We start from the raw sequence: 19403 nt of genomic DNA on the forward strand, positions 1-19403 counted from the left end.
ATTCTGATACTCCTATCGGCAAGCTGAGAACCTACACAATGAGAAGAAGTTAGCTAACCCCGGGGTAGACCGGGGATAACCACTCCGATGACAAAGTCAGAAAGTGCTTAAGAGAGATAGATAAGTAAGAGAGAGAAGGTAGAGAGAGAAAGAGAGAATGTGTAATTAATGCCCCCATTAATGAGGTCTTACCTACTATTTATAATGACCTACCTTGACAGGTGGCTCTCATCCATGCAGTACCTTCTGTGCCAAGTGTCGAGCTTCTGCTGCCACGTGCTGAATTCCGACAAGCCGACATGTCTTCCTTCTGAGACATATCGGCATCCTCTCACAATTGTTCAGGGTTTGGTCACGTGCTTTCACAAGATATCGGTCAGACCCAGATATCATCCCATACACTTTCTCTCTCTAGTTCTTCTCTCTAATTTTCGTCAAGCTTCAATGGTGAAATTAGCTGTTTTCTGCCATTGATGATTGTTTGAGCTCAGAACTTCAGTTTCTGACAAGTACGTTGTATGTATATATCATAGAATTAAGAGACTGGCGAAAAAATAGTACACTAATTTAGAAAAATCTCAATAATCAACTACGGAGTATAATCAGTGCCGTCTCGGACTTTTTTGGGGCCCGGTGCGAAATATAAAAGTGGGGCCCTAAACAATGTAAATGTAATTCATAAATAATATATCGCCAATATTATATAAATTTCATATTAAAAAAGTTAACCAAAATTATGATTTACATAAGAATCATTTAAAAAATCTTGTTCTCCGGGCATTTTTGGAAGCAAATTCATCGATCAAATCCTCACAATCTATATTATCCAATAACTCATTCTCAATTGCCACCATAGCTAGTCCATTGAGCCTATCGTAAGACATAGAATTACGCAAATAAGTTTTGATCAACTTCAACTTTGAAAAGCTTCTTTCGGCACTTGCTACGGTCACGGGAATGGTCAATAATATCCTGTAAGCAATTATAGCATTGGGAAAACAATCAACACGTTTTATAAGTTTTAATATATCAAGTGCCCCTAACTTTTCGTTAGGCAAAAATTGTTTAAGCAACTTCAACTCCACATATAAGTCACTCTCATCTATATCACAATTATCACCATTCTTAAGTGCTTCTGCCAAACAACAATAAGAAGATTTTAAGCTCAAATCATCTAATGAATGCAACTTGTCAGAACAAAACAGAAAACCAAACAACGTTTCATATTGTTCGTATTGTTCAAACCTCCTATCAAGAGATACAATAGCTTGATCAATGATGCAATTAAAAAAATTAATACTAAAAGACTCCTCTGCAGATTGTACAGCATCATCTTCTAAACTCTCATCAAATTGTTTTTTTCTTTTAATTTGACGCTTTTGAGGAAATGTTGGATCAACATCTATATCAATTGCAATTTCCTTAGCAACTTCAAGAGCATTACAAAAACCATTTTCTCTATACTCTTTAAAAAATGCAATCAACTTCTTCACATTTTCAATGGCAACACCAACAAGCATGTCTTTTGATTGCAATTTTTTGCTAAATGAATTTACAGTGCATAACAATTCATACCAAATAACAATAGCAACTATAAACTCAAAATCACCAAGCTCATTATTAGCTAAAGATTTAGCTTCACTTTGAATAGATAAATCATTGTCATTTTCGGAAACTTCAAGCAAAGCTTCTCTAAAATCTGAAATTTGCAATCTTATTGCTTTCACACTCTCAACACGACTCTCCCAACGAGTTGAAGACATTGATTTAGGAGTATACTCTTTCACATTCTTTTGAAAAATCTCCCATCTCTTTGTTGATTTAGCAAATATGGTGTAAATTCATTGTATTATACCAAAAAAGTCCCTAGCTTTTCTAGAATTAGTGGCCATATCACACAACATCAAATTAAGGCTATGGGCACCACAAGGAGTGTAAAACGCTCTAGGATTGATATCTAAGAGTTTTCTTTGCACTCCTTGTTTTTTCCCTTTCATATTTGATCCATTATCATAAATTTGACCACGCACATCATCTACATTAAGATCAAGAACCTTTAGCTCATTTAATAAAACATCAAAAAGTCCCTGTCCAGTGGTGTCATTCACATTCAGAAATCCTAAAAAGGACTCCTCTATGCTAACACAATTAGAAGAAACATCCACATATCTTAAAATTATAGACATTTGCTCTTGGTGGCTACTGTCAGGAGTACAATCAAGTATAACAGAAAAATATTTAGCCTCTTTTATTTTCATAACAATTTTAGACTTAATAGCATTAGCAAGCAAAAGAATCAGCTCATTTTGAATGTTGTGGCCAAGGTAATGAATATGAATCTCATCATTAGTAATGCGTCTAACATGCTCTTGCATAATAGGATCAAATTCAGCTAGCATTTCAATCAATCCCAAAAAATTCCCATTACTACTTTGATACAATTTCTCATTAGTACCACGAAATGCTAAACTATGTTTTCCAAGAAACTTCACAATTGAAATAATTCTCAACAAGACATTTTTCCAATGCACTTTCTCTTTCTCTAGCTGCTTTTGAGCTATTTTGTCAATACCTTCTACCTTTTCAAGCCTTAGTCGTAGCTCATACCAAGTGGTCATATTTTGGATATGTCCATGCTAGTTTCATGCTCTCTAATTCTAACACAAAGATGTGTCCAATCGTTAAAACCCTCATTTGCTATTCGACCTCTACCAACCCCTTTCTTAAATAGTTTACAACAAAAACAAAAAACTTTATCAAGTTCTTTTGAATATACAAGCCAATCTCTATCACATTTCTCCCCATTTGGTAAAACTCTAGTGTAGAATGAAGTAGAAAAATGTCTCCCTGTTTTATCAAGACGACCTTTCTCAAAAGATAAGTCTCTTTTAGGCCCTTTTACTGCCAAAATATCAACCATGTGACGATCTAAGCCATCCCATGTTCTAGGATCAAATATATCAGGCATATGAAAAACATTTGATGGCATTTGATTGCCGACATCATCACAAACATCATCATCATTTTGAGCATCAATTGAAATACTATTAGTAGCACAATCACCATTCTCATCATTATCACAGCAAACATTTTTAACATTCATATCCACATCATCATTTCTAATTTCATCATCTAAGTGAACATTATCATCATTACTAGTAGCAATATGATCAGATATATCGACATCAGTGGGCAAAGTAGCATTTTCATCAACCACATCATTGACATCAACAACATTTTCATTTCTAGTAGTAGAAAAATCTGATTTTTTAGAAAAGAATTTATCAATTGATCCTCTTTGAGATCGAGCTAACTCTTCTTTCTGTTTCTTCTTTTTACGCTTTTCACAACCCGATTCATATTTTCTTTTATGCTTCATAATTATAAAAAAAAACAGTTAATAATACAGAATAACAAAATATAAATAATTAAAATTCAATCAAACAAAATTAAAAAACAATTATAAAACATACAAAGTATGAATTCAATTATAGAAAAGATGAGTAGGAGCAATAAAACCTGATTTATTTTGCTCCAATTCGACCAATTGAACCCTAGATTGCGGAAATAAGCTCTTGATAATGTTGATATTATTGAAAATTGGTGTTTAATTTCAATTGCAAGCTTGAATTGCAAATAATTTTTTCTGGACATTGTATATATACCACTGCTAAAGGCCATGAATATGGTTTAATTGGGAAAATAATTATGAACGTTGAGTGAAGAATTCTAAGAGTTGCAGTTTTAAGAAATAAATGAAGGGAGAGGATTAATATGAAAAAATAAGTAAGAGTTTCTTCTTGGAGAATGAAGATAATCTTGTTTTCCTTAGAAGAGAAGATGGATGGGTTCAATTTTTAGTCTACTGACCGACAAACAGCTTTATGCTTTCTTTAATTTTTTTTTTTTTAAAAAAAAAATAGATTTTTTTTAAAAAGTTGGGGGCTCCACAAAAGGGGGGCCCTGAGCTGTCGCTCAACCAGCTCATGCTAATAGCCGGCACTGAGTATAATAATAAATCATGAGTAAAAGATTTCTTTAATTTACTATGACATTTGAAGTATATATTATGTTTAGAAGCCAAAGCAAACGCACAATACCTCGTTATGTATCACTCTTTATTGATCTAATTGCTTATTTTGACCACTAAGCTAAGACTTAGTTGACAAGCAAGAATGAAGTGTCTCATAATTTAGGTACTTCTAGGTAAAATTAAGGCCCTCAAAAGATTCTTCATCATAATTGTAAACACTTCCTTCTCATCCAAATCTACAACTTCACCATCAATTGCTTTCCACTCAAAATGCCAAACTAAATAAGCCACCATGTATTCCAAATTCATCCTAGCCAACACATTCCCCGGGCACATCCTTCTTCCTACACCAAATGGCATCATTTTGATCTCTTTCCTCCCAGCCACATCAAAACTTACACTAATTTTTTCGTCCTGACCCAAACCCGACTTCACCAAAAATCTATCCGGGTTAAACTCCATTGGGGCCTCCCACACATTTAGGTCACGCCCAATGTCCGCCACCAAGACATTAATAGCCGCATTCTTGGGTATCATATACCCACCAATTTCAATATCTGACCCGGCCCGATGGGGTAAAACCATGTGGGCCGGGGGGTGACATCGTAGGACTTCTAATATAGTGGCCTTCAAAAAGGGCATATGATCCAAATCTTCCTCTAGAATATTGGACCTTTGCTCGGGCCCAAGAACTAGTTTAATCTCTTCCACAAGTTTGGCTTGTACTTGTGGGAATTTAACCAAATTAGCCATGGTCCACTCTAACTCGGTTGTAGGTAAATCCGTACTAGCATTAATAAACTCATTGCACAAACTTACCATTTCATTATCCGTCAATTCTCTTACCCCTCCCACTACATCTTCATTTGGAATATCTAACTCTAATAAAGAATCAACATAACAATATTGTACCATTTTTTCTTCCTTCTCATTTTTTATTATTTCTTTTCGGGCCTTGATTAGGCGAAGATACACCTCGTCGAGCTCCTTTCTTAGGTTTTGGATTTCGGCCCATCGCCCGGGTAGCAAAATCTTGGTCAACTTAGGCCATGTATTGAGGATATTGAACTTCAAACTAGGCAAGCCCAATAATACTCGCCTACTAATTGATTGTACCTCTTTTACTTGGGCTACATTGAGAAGAAGCCCAAAACACATTGCAAACTGTAGGTGGAAAATGGATTGAAGGAAATGTTCTCGAACCTGGATTGGGCTCCCATTTTTAGAAAGGGCCTCAAGGCTGTGAATAAGGATTTCCATAGCCCATTTACGGACGCTAGAAAATGATTTAAGATGGGCTGGGCTCAAAAAGTGACTGGCCAAGTTGCGGCGTAAAGCTCGCCAAGTAGGGCCATACGCCGCAGAGCTTACAGTATGTTGGTTGCTATTGAACATACTATGGGTTGGATGTGACACTAACCTATCGGCCGCGTTAGCACCATTTTTAACGAGTATTTCGTGTGCTAAAGATGGATCGGATACCCAAATGGTTGGACGAGAACCCACCCATAGAGTTAATATTGGGCCAAAAGTAGACCGAAGGCGCTTCACTAGAGGAACCGGCCCATGTAAGGATGAGTACTTCCACAGTAAAGTAAAGGGAGATATAGTTGGTCCCGGTGGAAGAAGGAGATGATTTTTAGTATTAACATTGGTGTTGAATACTTGTATAAGAAAAACAAGCAAGGGCTTAACTATTAGTGAGGAGCATAGAGAAAGTATGATGATGAGCCATGTCTCCATGTTTGGCCTTGTGTTTTTCACTTTTTTGGGTGTACAAATAATTATATACTATGTAACTATGTATATTTAATTATTTATAGTAACAATTGAGGTTGAAAATTCTTAAGTGTTTTAATTTGCATTCGTCTTGGCTTATATCACCATTGATTAAGTAGCTAAGCTAATATGTCATCAACAAACTTTTTTACTATAAATTAATACTTATGAGAATTTTCAAAGGTCAAATCACGTAAAAGTTAGAGACTTTAGGGATGTATTACTTTTTACTACTCATAGTTTATTATGAGGAGGATCGGTGAACTTAGAATAGTATGAATGACTAAATAATTATGTGAGGTCAAAGTTGGTTCCCTATATCTGAAACTTGTAGAAGTTAATAGCTCCTTTGATTTTGGAAAAGGAGTTAATTGACCTTTTGGAACATTATAATCAATAAACAACCCTTAAATATCTTGACCCAACCCTTAAAATGGTTTGAATTGATACTCAATCCTATATTTTACATAGCTTTTGATAGATTTTATAAACAACATGAAATTGACACGAGACCGAACACGAACACGACACAACTTTTTGCCAGCTCTAGACCCAAGTCCAATAATGTCGAAGAATTTGATGAATTACGACCCTTTGATCACCTTTAGATAAGATAACTAATATAATTAAGTACTCCGTACTAACTAGTAACTACATACACATGTCTCAAATAATGTAGAAGAGTTTGATACAATTATAGTACGGAGTACTACTTTATATGTATAAATTTGAGCATTGATACAAGTATATGGTAATTCAAATTTATACCTAACATTTCAAAGCTTAAACCACTCTTTCCATATTTGATCTAACTAATTCTTGTACTTTAGAGTACTACTTAAAAAAATCAAAAGGAAATCAAAAACAGAATCCCAGAAGATTCAAATAAAATTGGTAACCGTGTTTCCAAAATTAGAGAAGCAAAAACTTGGGTCCCAAGCAATGAAGTAGAACTAGCAAGTCGGTTTAATTTACTTTGAAGCCCATCCTCTGTCTTCCTATATATATGCCATGCCCCCAACAATTTTCACTTCCAAAATTCTAAACCCTACTTTTAAATTCACAATCATCATAAACCTAATCTTGTAATTACGCACAAAAAACAATTTTTAAAATGGCGGTCGGTAATGGTTTTGATGTTTCGGACGATGAAGAAGAACCCCAATACCCTTGTGATTTTGAAGAATGTCCCGTTGATGATCTTCCTGATGATGAAGATAACAACAATCACAAACCCCAGATTGTAATACCCAATAATGATCCTGTTGTTTATTATTCCGAAGAAGAAGAACCCGGTTACATTGACGATATTTTTGTTTATGATAATAATAATGTTGCTGTTAATGAAGATAATAATCACGAGATTGTGATTTCCGAAGTTGTTGATTATTTCGACTACGAAGCCATTAATTTTGGTGAAGTTGAAGGGTTTGGTGCTATGTCGGAGGAAGAGGATGAGCAGGAAGAAGAATTCGTTAATGGACTTGTTAATGTTGATGATTTTGAGTACGAATTCGAGTTCGTTGATGATGATAACAATATTAGTTCTGTTGTTGGCGACTTTCCTGATGGATTTGGACAGACTGGTTCTGTCATGTATGAGAAGAGGAAGGTTTCCGCTGTTGGCGATTTTCCTAATGGGTTTGGAAGTCTTGAGAAAGTACAAGAGAAGAGTGTACAACACCCTCCTGTCAAGAAAAGGAAGACTTCTGATGATCAAGGAAGTGTTGTGGTTTTGGCTTTGCAGGCTCCCCAATTTTGTCCTTGGAGGGATAAAAATGGTAATATCAAGAAGGCTAGATCTCGTCGTGGTAATTAATCCTAATTGGAGACGGAGATTCAAGATTATTATTCTCTTCTATGTTAGATACATAGACTTAATGGACATTAATTCCCTTAGGTGGCTGCCTAATAAAAAAAAGTTACAGAGGTTAATGAGATGTTCAAGATGGCCATTAAAGGGTGCCTCGCCCAAATCGGATCCATGTTATTGTTTGCTTTCTATATTTGTCTAGACAGTGCATATTAAGAAAACTAATCATAAATTACTAGTATTATATTATGTAGAAAATAAAACTTTTCCAATCACCGTAAATCATAAGTGTATGCGACTTGCCATAGACGCATAGAGCACTCTAAAACAAAGGAAGCATGAATGACTATATTTAGGAAAAGGGAAGATAAAGAAGAAAATTTAGTTATCTTGTTCAAAACTTGACCTATGACTCAGGGAATTGACTTGACTGAAGCATATACCAACAACACTGTCAACTTATACTGCTCAAATTGTAGCCATATTTTCTGCTACACCTCCTAAGTCAAGTCTCATCTGATAAGGATATGACAAATGACATAATTTTTTACAAGTCCTTTAATAAGCTAATTCTTGTCAAAAACGGATAAACAATATACTAATTCATCAGACCAAGTTAAGGATTAACAATATACAATGTTGAAGGTAAATAGTAATTAATTGGTCTGACCAAAACTTTTTATCAAACCGTCTAACACAAGACTATCTAAATTAATTAGAAGTAATTTTCTCTAGACATCCCAAAATAAAACTATACATAATATTTTTGAGCGAAAAAACAAAATGAAACTATACATAATGTTTTTGAGCGAAAGAATATTTTTTCCAAGTCAACAATATGGGAGTCAATACAATTAAGATCCTACTCTAGCAGATATAATAACCGACAAAATTTGCTTCCTCACTGCAAGTCAACAGTACTGAGTTCATAGCGATGCTAATCACATCTAGAATAATTATCACATTGTATCCTTTACAAACTACAATAGTCTCTGGGGTGACTGCATGATTAAATTCTAAAAACCCCTCCTCTGCATCTTAAATCTGGACACCGGCTTTGAAGGTTGAGGGTTAGATGGCTGCAAAAAAAAAAAATATATATATATATATATATATATATAAATAAACAAAAATTTGCCTCTTATTAAAATGGAATTAAAATAAAACCATCATAACAAAACCAGAGAAGGCAGAGTTACCGGATCAATAGTATCTTTATCCGGGTCTCCGGGATAAAGATACTATGATAGATCCAGGGAAGGCCTGCGGTAAATGAAAGATGAGTATATGGCAATACTGGAGAGAACTTCACAAAACATTACAAACACAAATTTTCCTTCTTTTTTATGAGGGGAAGGGAAGTTGGAGAGGAAGGGGGGGGGGGGGGGGGGGGGGGAAGGGAAGTGTGAATGTTGATAGCGGGAGGGGGAGGGGGAGCAACAGTCAGAAGACATGCCTTGAGACTATCTGTAGCGGGTCTAGACAATCGATTGCCAGCATCTGGTTTAGGCGCAGGAACACTAACCTGGAGGGAAAAAAAAGAATGGAAGGAGAAGATAGTCAGTTATCAAAATAGAATTTACCACTATGCATATTCTGTGAAACAAAACTACTGTAAAAGAAATAAGGGTACAAACAATAGCATGTGCCATTATTTTTTCTCAGGTATAGTCTCAATGCAAGCAAAGTCCAGACACAGACTAATTCCAATCAATTACATCTTAATCATCAGATCCACTTAAGATCTACTCCATAAAACTTTAACTTTAAATATGGAGCAAGAAAAATCATGCCAATCATCATGCAGCCAGGCACAGGACAAGACAAATTTGTCCAAAATGTCTAACACTAACCATTCAATTATGGGAAAAATTATCACCTTTCAGTCTTTCACATCTGCATGGATCAGCAAGCTCAACATGAGCAACTAGTTCTATTACATACGAGTAGTACTTACGGAATTATGTACAAGAGCATTCACCTAGGCCAATAATTTTTCCCCAGGAGGGACAGATAAGTATGGTCAGCTTCCACTATGTAGCATCTTCTCTGCTTTCATCTAATCACCTGGCATGTCCTCCCATAAAGGAGAGAACTAAATCTTTCATTCAGGGGCTGTTTGGTTCAAGTTAAGTACGATGAAAATGGTACAAGAAATGGGAATAATGGGCAAACGAAACGCAGGGTATACACTATACAGTCAAACCTAGTATTCCATATGCAAATACCCTACCTTTGATCATTTCGGTTGTTGTTTGCTATGATAAGGACTGAAAAACCCCCAAGGCATTTGGGCCAAAAAAACCTAACCTATATCCCGCTCTATGATATTTATGACACCTCATCCTTCCCTTTTTGACCTCCCTGCACAATCATGTCATGTCCACCAGGCCACCAGCACCACCATTACTTCATCTTTCTCTGCCCACAACCCCCACCAATTTTCTCCCTCACTTGCCAAAGACTAGCGAACCCATCACAGCATCGTCGCTATTTACCCACTCAACGTGACCACTGAGTATAGGTGGGCCCAATCCAATAACAGATTGAAATGAAGGCACCAGCTATCAAGTACCAACAAAAACAAGAAAAAAGAGGCAGGAGAAAGACAGACTGAAAGATTTTCTTGTTCCAATTATTAGATTCAATCCATGAGGTTTTATTTTAGAGCCCTTATCACTACAGACATCATGATCAACACAGCTTCAATGTCAAAAGGTGACTATGGTGGTACTGACAATGTCTTGCTGAGTGGCTATGGCGGTGAAGCTCAAATGTCCTGGTGGCTGAGGAGGTTAGGCACTAGGCAGATGGGTGGTGGAGAAGCTGGTCCAAGTGACTGACAGGGTTGAAGTCTGTGACTAAAGTACTGGAAGTTTACTGAGACAAATGTCTATGGTTTTGGATATGTGGGGACTTCCAAACCCTAGGAAGAGCCAAGAGGATGTGCTCAGAGGAGGGAATCAAGGAAAAAGGAAAGTTGTGAATTTCATTTTCAATTAATTGAACATGCGTAAATGCAATAGATAAATTTCAACCAACACCCAGCAGAAAAAAACTAGAGATTTAATTTCCTTTCTCCAGTGACAGTCTTTTTGGTCAGGCAGTAGCCTAGCTATTAAACTAGATGGATGCAGGTGACAGTCCCGATTGGAAGCCCTTGCTTCAACTTCATCTTCTGAGAAAACTAAATTCCTTATCAGAGACTCAGAGAGTATTCAGATTTCAAGAACTACTTCTTTATAGTATAAATTTTTTTTAACTTTTTTATCAGATGTCTCTGAAGAGACAAGGATTTAATTATATGCATTCAACCTGGGAATCAGGAGAAAAAGGAAGAATTTATGGGAACTCAGTACTTTGCAAACTTCATGTGATGCCTCCTTTCATATCTAACTATGCGCACAGTATATCCTTGAACTTTCAAAGTAGGCATAATGTATGCAAAAATGCAATGGTCTGCTAGTTTCTTTCGAATAATGTTGAAGTGGTAGAAGAGTTCTTTGTTAGTTATGTGACAATTTAATTTAAAGGTTTTGCTATTCATCTCCATCAATGGCGTGAAATAATGTTGATATGTTACTTTTCCACATGCATTGTATTAACAGAACTTAACAAAATACTTATGATAAAAAGTTAAATAGGTCAAACAACAAAAAGCTCTCCAATCACATCACATATTCGACATATTATGGTTCCAAACTAACAGCACATTATGGTTACACATACATCGTTTGTAACATAAAAAGTAAGGGGTATACTGTGGACACAATTAGGTTGGCAAGGTATGACATGAATTTTTCAAAAGGTAAAGGAATATCTTATGAAATATCCCTAAAAATCCAGGAAATAAGCCAAATAGCAAAAAGATACTCCGCATGTATCAACTAAAAAGAAAAGGCACAGGTGTACCTCAGATGGAACACTTGACTTCATGACAGAAGGGACATAATCTTCCTCCATTGATCTTCCAACATAGTTTTGCAGTACATCTTTGCCACGAGAGGATTCATCTGACCATCATATTAAACGTGTAAGAAAACATCGGCAACAACAGACAGAGATAGGATAGCAACCTATGCTCAAACAGGCATCCCTTCCCCGCACCAATGCCCAATCTCAAAACCACAGACTGGTTAAAAAATTATGCAGCCAGTTAGGGTTTTTCCTTTCACAACAAAATCAGACCATCACACCTGCTGCAAACTAGAAGGCCAAGGAGCATGGTGCCTTTATGTAAACAAAAATAATCACTCTAACAGAGAAAAGAAGGTACCTTTATGCCCAGGTTGCAATTCTTGCAAACTCAAATTTCCACGCTGCATGCAAGGGGTGCCAAATGAAACATGTAAGCAACTAGCAGGAAGAGTTGATACACACAACAAAAAATAGCCTTCCAGGAATGCATAAACTAGGAAGCTACAAAGTCTTACAATTAATTTATCAGCATCACTTGTTTGAGATATACTATCAGAGAGCTCTTTGGCATGATGATGATCCTCTAAATGTCCTTGGTTCTGATTGGTCAACAATTAAAACGAGGATAATTCTGTCAGAAAAATATTAAACAGTATTTTCATATAAGAATTTTACAAATCCTTCCCCACATCTATTTCTTTTATATTGAATGTAGGTTTTACCGTTTATGATTTACCAAGTTAGCATCATCTTCATCCTCTTCAATATCTTCTTCTTCAAGTTCTTCTTTCTCAAGTTCATCCAACCTGGACATTATACGGGCATATTCTTCATCATCAACTACCCCAGCACTACTATTACCAATTTCAGACACACTAGGTGCATCGGCCTTTTCTGGGCCTGAAATTCCATGCAAATTGAAAATGAGTGATCCCTCTATTGACAGTACTTTTTGTAAATGTGAACGCACATCATATCCTCCATGTTACTAAAACTATCAGCATAACAAGCAATGGAGAGACAGTAGTGAATCAAACTATACAACTCATATGACAGAAGTCAGTGAATCTCTGTTAGCAAGAATCAGCAAGTAGCATCCAGATATTCACCAAAACCAAAAAATAAAATATTGCAAATATAAATGCATCAATTCAATTAACTATACATCTGAATAGAATTGCCAGTTTGATATTCAAAAAACATGTTCTGGTACCTAATGCAATCTTAGAAAACTAATCAGAAACGAAAAACTTGAAGGTGTTCTGCACTGTCTGGTTTAAAATCATTTACTTTCATCCCTAACTCACTAAAAACTCAGATAAAGGATATTTCAGGCCACTCCACACACACAGACACATAGACACACAGAAGACCAAAGGCAGGGACAGAGATAATAAAGGAAAATCCTTTGTTGAAATTAATTTTAGGGTAGCAGATTATAAAGGTCAATTGGTCACATGAAGAAACATCATCCAGCTTTTAGTTAGAGCACATAGACAAGGCTTTCAAACAATTATGATGTTGACTTACTCAATAATTAGAAAAAATTACGTCAAGCACAAACATAAACAAATAAATTTTCCAATAACAGGATACGAAGTGTTTATAGTTTGAACAAAAAAAAAATGCCCATAGTGCACAAGAAAGGTTTTGGCAATAGCAGTGAGCCACTGTTGAATCAGCAGATAACTATGGAAGCATGCAAGTCAGCATGTCAAAAGATGATGCTACCATCAAAGATAATCATTCACTTTAAGAAAAATAATTAGCATAATTTGGACATACTTCCTCCAGAAACTTCATCATCACTACACTCTTCCCTGATCTCCACAAGCCCCTCCTGCAATAAGCACAGAAAAGCTGAACTGCGAAGATACAAATCAGTCTAAAACAAACAATAAAGAACAAGTAATACACAAGCAACTGAGTCAAAAACTTACCACAGCTTCTGCAGCAGTCCTGTCAAAAAATGAGGCCTCAGCTTTGAGATCTTCAATCACAGCCTTAACAGAACCAACTTGCGACTCCAACGTCTGCCCTCTTCTTTTAAGAATGTCGACAGTTTGTTTGGCTGTTCTATCAGCAAAATAACCCTCTCCTAGGAGACCCTGATACCCACTCAAACAAGCTTCTCTTAGTTTATCCTTCTAGGTGGGAAATCAACTCATACAAACAAAACAAAAAACAAAGGTTTGCTAATCACTGTCGAACACATATACTCCATCTACAAGAACATTAGGTCAGTAAAACTTCGACAACAATAATGAACAGTAAGCCGTGTATCCAATGGGTTTATCGTACCAACAAGGTTAGTCACTGTCCCCCTTTGCAAAGTTAAAATTTAAGTGATTTATGGTGACAAACAATGACAATACACCAGTGACCCTTTGCCGATTCCAAATCAATCTTGGTTCATTGTAATAGCAAACTAGGCCAACAAATTTTCATTGCATATATCAGCAATTCATGGATACTCAATATCAAAAACCTCTAAATTAAAGCTTAATTTGAATTTGTTTGCTAAAAATATAGAATACTTTGCTCAAATGAGAACTTGCACACAATAATTGCAAACCTTATTCAAATCAATCAAAATTGTCAACCAATAAGCTCAATCTTTGCAAAATCGCATATTTAAGAAAAAAATACCGCAAATTAGATCATACAGGCGTGAGTATAGTAACTTAATCAATCAAATTCCGAATTAAATAAAACAAAATAACAAAGCCAAATTACCAGGAATTCATTAGTATCAACCAAACGACCTGGAAAGAACGCCGCCTAACCAAATGGAACCTGAAAAATAAAAAATAAAAAGTAGATTAAAAAAAAAATTAAACTTATAATTTCACAATACCAAATAATTAGCCCAAAAATAAAAGGAAAAGGAAAAGGAAAATTGAAAGACCTGGATGTGGCGGTGGAGTTGATCGGGGAGACGTTGTACGAGGTTGATGAGGTTAGTATTGTCGGCGACAAAGCGTCGGAGGTTGTCGAGTTCTTCGCGGTTCTCGAGGATTTTGTCGTTTACGAGTTCGGCGGCTTTGCGAGCTTCTTCTGCAGGGAACATTGATGACAGTGACGTTTATGGTAAAAAGGGGAGAACGGAGAGTCTACTAAAACTTTGAAGCAAGAGAAGGAGGAAAAAGATTTTCTTCCGTTGCCGGGACTTGAACCCGGGTCTCTCGGGTGAGAGCCGAGTATCCTGACCAACTAGACTACAACGGATTTATTGTTAACCAAGTTTATTTTTTTTTAAACTTATAGAGCGTTTGGTATTTGAAAATCAGAATTGACGCACATAATAGTGGAAATTGGTTTATGGTAATTTCATTGGGAATACACTAAAATAATTCTCAATCCATTGTTTGACACGTTTATAGGAATATGTTGGAAATAGATACAATTTATCAAAATAACCATATCCACTCCTTTCCTCCTTCCTTTTCTTTAATGGCTATATAGTCATTTAACTCATTTACAATTTTCATCCACAATTACCTATCCCCCTTTAAACAATGAACCATGGAAAATGTTGGGAAAATTCTCCATTCCAAACCTACCTCCATTTCTCATTCCCATCAAACAAATATGGAAAGTGTGATGAGGTGGGAAATAAATTTCCATTCCACCCTCATTTTCCATCAAACAAACATCCCCTTAGAGCAAAGCCAACCATTAACCAATTGGCTTGGTTATGGGGAGAAAGAAAGTGAAAAAGTATTTAAAAAATGAAGAGAGAGAAAATTTTGGGAACAAAAAGCAATAACCTGGTTGTGGAAATAACCAGGTTATAAAGCTTGGTTATTGAGTGAAATAGTAGGGCCAATTTGCTTGGTCATTGAGTGAAAAAGGGAGATTGTGTGGTGGGGTTGGGTAAAAGTAAGAGAGGATAAGATGTGTAACCATGGTCAACCATTGGGCTACATTGATTATTAAGTGAGTATAAGAGTGGTTATAAATGAGGTGAAAGATAGAGAAATTAATTAAATAAGTGATAATCACAATGGTTGTGGGTAACCATTGTGTTTACTCTTAAGGTAAATTAATAAGAGAGATACATATTGAAGGTAAAATTGTGAAAACTTACCTTATTTTTACTTGAATTTGTAAACTAGTACTTTTTTTTGTCAACTAATACCTAACATGACAAATTAATTAAAATCAGCACCTTAGCTCAATTTTTCAACCATTGATTTCGTGAAGAAATTGACTTTTTAGCTGAAAAATTGAGTTAAGGTGTTGATTTTAATTAATTTTTAAAACTAAGGTATTAGGTGACAAAAAAATCAAAAAAGGTACTATTTCGCAAATTCTTATGGACATACTATTTGTCTATTAATTAGGAGTAAAGTAATAATGTAATGCATTATTCTTGGACATTTCGCTCTTAGGTTATTAGATAGTTCTCCTTTTTTTATTTAGGGTTTAATCTTTCTAATTTGTCATGTCAGTTTATCTTATTTTGCACCCAAAAAAATTTTCATGTCAGATGGAATTAAAAAACATCAAAAACAAACTAAAATACAAAAGTATACAGAAAGCGAGAAGGAAAAAAATGGAGCATTGACGTTGACAAGGTGGACGATGCAAAGCGAATCATTATTCATTATGCATCAGGGGAAAGATTTTGGACTATACGAATTTCAATAGAAAAGCCCCTAAATATGTTTCATACGCCTAAGCATGACTTAGAAGGAGGTAATATGCCTTAACAAATTGTACGGAAATTGCTTCTTGTTCTTCCGCCAGCTTGTAAAGGCTTGAGTCTTGGCGTAATAGTTGTGGCACCTATGAGAGGTATGTCCGATCTCGGTCCTAACTACTAAGTCAAGTTTCAAGGATCAGAAATCATCAAACTCTTATGCTATGAGTTTTCAAATGTTGCAAGTACTCACTTCTAACAAGTCGATTATACAGGGAATAGTATGACATGTCATTCAATTTCCGCTACTCGTTTATATACAAGATACAACTATTAGCTTTCTCGTTTATCTTACTTTAAAAAGAAAATTACAACTTTTAAGAGAGGGAAAAAAATTAACAGAGCTATGTAACAAAAAAAAAAAAAAAAAATCACAAGTAGTCAAGCAGTGGGTATCTTGGAGTCGAGCTCGAGTAAGATTAGCTCATTAGGACCCCTAGTCCCCTACTTACAGCAAACTGATTCGCTTGTACATAACAAAATCTCCTGCAAGCTTCAATAAATAAAGGATCACATCTCAAGTACCTCTTTTTTCCCCTTTTAACTACTTGTCATTTCTAGTTACGATATTTTGTTTATTAATATTATTTGTTGGTATACGTACTACTTACTATTCATGTGCGTGTAACCAAATTGAAAATAGAAGTAGATTGTTAGAATATTGTGCAACACCCTCGAATTACTAATTATAAATAAAAGAGAAACTAAGAAAAATAAATATAATTTGCGAAAGGTTAAACCTTTATCGGAAGTATTACTGTCACACTCGATAACAAGTCAAGTGCTAAGGCTAAACAAAACCCCAAATTACAATCCAAATTATCTAATTAAAACTTGAGATACTAGGTGAACGACGACGTGTCACTTTTGACACATCATCCACTAATACCTGAAAAACAAAACAGAAATCCAAAAAGAAAACCACAAAAATTAGTGGAAATTGTAAGCTCTACTTCACCCTATGAAAAGGTAATTGTAAAACTATATTCATTTTAAAAGATCATTTTTATTTTTCATAACCTTTGTTAAAGGTATACTCACATGCGTAATCATGGTGAGTATAGCAGTTGAACATTCATACTCACATTCATAATAAGTTATAAACCATAACAGTTAAGCATAAATCACCATATAAAGATTAGAGGTAAATGAGTGAACATGGTGAATACCGCAACGCCACCGCCAGAAAGCACTTACCAATTTACAAAGTGCACACTCCCCTTAAGGGTAATGTCAACCCAAAGAAGTAGAATAAGCCTAATGTACTATTGGTTTAATAATGTTTGACATAATTTTTCAATGTTCACCACCCAAAATGTATAGCTTTGTGGTAAAACAATGAATCAAATCCATCAAACATTCACTCAACAAAACACATAAATTCATAAATCATTGGGTGGCATAAAACATTAGAAATCTTATTTATAATTAAAACACTTTGAAATGCTCAATACAAAGTTCATACACACCATCAAAACAATTTAACAGGGTTGGTAAGACGATAAACATAAAAGCTTATCTTTAGTTCAATCATGTAGTCACCTTTGCTAATTAATTTTTCTATTTGAATGGGAAAATAAGATGTGAGATAAAAAATGTAATCAGCCCTAGGTATAACTCATGAGTTTGATTAATGTCATTCCCTTGGAAATGATGATTGATTCATGGATGTATTAGTGAAGATGATTGCACATTATGGAGATTATTAAGGTGGTACAATGGAGATGATTTAGCTACGTACGGAGTGAATTCTGGTTAGGTAACTGCAAAATTCATGGAAATTTCTAGTTTGGGTGTTAGACAAAATTTGCAGAGAGGAGAAAGAGGAATGTGCTTAATCTCTGCCAATGATCATGTGGAGTAAATTTCCAAGAATGATGGTCGATTGATTTGCAAATAATAGTTTCAAGTTAGGAGTGACATACCTTCATCTTGCTAGAGGAATAAGGAAGGTACGTCATAAATTCTTGTTGGCAAATCATACCACATTCAATGTTCTCATAATGGAAAGAAAAGGGGATAAAGAAAATAAGAAAGATATAAATAATTTCCATGTATAATATCAATTCAATGTTTATGATTACTTTATGGATTAAGAAAATAAAAATTAAGGAACAATATAATATTAAAAAAATTAGTAATAATAATAAGTTACTCTGTATAATTGAATTATTAGGGATGTAATTACCTAATATTTATTTTAGTATATACCCAAAAATTTGGGGTATTACATACACATTGCTCTTTGAAGAATAAGAGTGTAGTAAGAAATCATAAACATGATCACATAATCCATACTAACTAAAAGTGCATATCAAGGTAGTTAGCTATAAACAATCACGTAGTCTCAAAAAAAAAAAGGGGGGGGGGGGGGGGGGGGGGGGGGGGGCTATAAACAATCATGTTGTCTTGTTGGGACTAAATAGTATGGGTGACATTGTTGCTAGTGTCCTTGTGTTTGTGTATGTGTATGTCCAATAGACGTGCAAACTATTTTTTAAAGGTTCTAACACATTATCAAACAAGTGCAATTGGATAATTATCAATTTTATCTTAAGTAAATCATACGAAATCAAACTAAATTGATAAATGAGAAAGTGCAATTGGACGATTATCACTTTATCATAAGTAAATCATACGAAATCAAACTAAATTGATAAAAGTGAACCCCCCAAAGGTAACCCACAAAATTCAAAGTTAGCTTCACCTAGCTGTCCATAAACACATTATGCATATAAGACATACTCAAAATTGGATTTTAGGCGTTTGAGTGAGCATAGGTTGGGACGTTTTGAGTGAGGAAGAAATGAGATACATGCTTTTGGTGTGGTAGCTACTTGAATCAATCGAAAAATATGGCTAAGTGTTCATGACATGTTTATGTAAAAGTTTGCAAATTTTGACTTGTGAATTGTTGGAATAAGTTGTTAGAATTTTCTAGATGATTTGCTAATTGTTCATGTAATTTTGACTGAGTTTGAATGAATCTAGATGGCATGTTAGATGAAATTGGAGTTACAAGGTGGTTATGGACAATATATTCTATGGCCTGGATTTAAGGAATTCGGACTAATGAATTGAACTTACAAAATTGATTAAATAATTGGCCAAATTAAGAAATCGACAAGTTAATTAACTTGAGTAAATTTTATTAT

The 19403-nt window shown here is 35.1% G+C and overlaps 3 protein-coding genes, 1 non-coding gene and 1 pseudogene across 4 annotated transcripts; all 5 read right to left on the bottom strand.

Annotated features, from left to right (window-relative positions):
• Nucleotides 1–752: 752 nt before the first annotated feature.
• Nucleotides 753–1763, bottom strand: LOC145567022 (uncharacterized). Its single transcript, XM_081626253.1, has one exon. It carries the CDS (start codon nucleotides 1761–1763, stop codon nucleotides 753–755), a length of 1011 nt encoding a protein of 336 aa, XP_081482379.1.
• Nucleotides 1764–1841: 78 nt separating this feature from the next.
• LOC145567023 (uncharacterized) lies at nucleotides 1842–2618 on the bottom strand. The gene has a single exon (XM_081626254.1). It carries the CDS (start codon nucleotides 2616–2618, stop codon nucleotides 1842–1844), a length of 777 nt encoding a protein of 258 aa, XP_081482380.1.
• Nucleotides 2615–3379, bottom strand: LOC145567024 (uncharacterized). Its single transcript, XM_081626255.1, has one exon. The coding sequence runs from the start codon at nucleotides 3377–3379 to the stop codon at nucleotides 2615–2617; it is 765 nt and encodes a 254-aa protein (XP_081482381.1).
• Nucleotides 3380–4192: 813 nt separating this feature from the next.
• LOC145567025 (cytochrome P450 89A9 pseudogene) lies at nucleotides 4193–5776 on the bottom strand (annotated as a pseudogene).
• An 8922-nt stretch (nucleotides 5777–14698) lies between these two features.
• Nucleotides 14699–14771, bottom strand: TRNAE-CUC (transfer RNA glutamic acid (anticodon CUC)). The gene has a single exon. It is a non-coding gene; the product is annotated as a tRNA-Glu (tRNA).
• Nucleotides 14772–19403: the final 4632 nt, after the last annotated feature.

This window comes from Chenopodium album, chromosome 11 (genome assembly GCF_948465745.1).
Source record: "Chenopodium album chromosome 11, dcCheAlbu1.1, whole genome shotgun sequence".
Taxonomy (NCBI): domain Eukaryota; kingdom Viridiplantae; phylum Streptophyta; class Magnoliopsida; order Caryophyllales; family Amaranthaceae; genus Chenopodium; species Chenopodium album.

Bases quoted from the DNA above. Each gene is read 5' to 3' on its own strand.
- LOC145567024 (XM_081626255.1), bottom strand. From the start codon at position 3,379: ATGAAGCATAAAAGAAAATATGAATCGGGTTGTGAAAAGCGTAAAAAG.
- LOC145567022 (XM_081626253.1), bottom strand. From the start codon at position 1,763: ATGTCTTCAACTCGTTGGGAGAGTCGTGTTGAGAGTGTGAAAGCAATA.
- LOC145567023 (XM_081626254.1), bottom strand. From the start codon at position 2,618: ATGACCACTTGGTATGAGCTACGACTAAGGCTTGAAAAGGTAGAAGGT.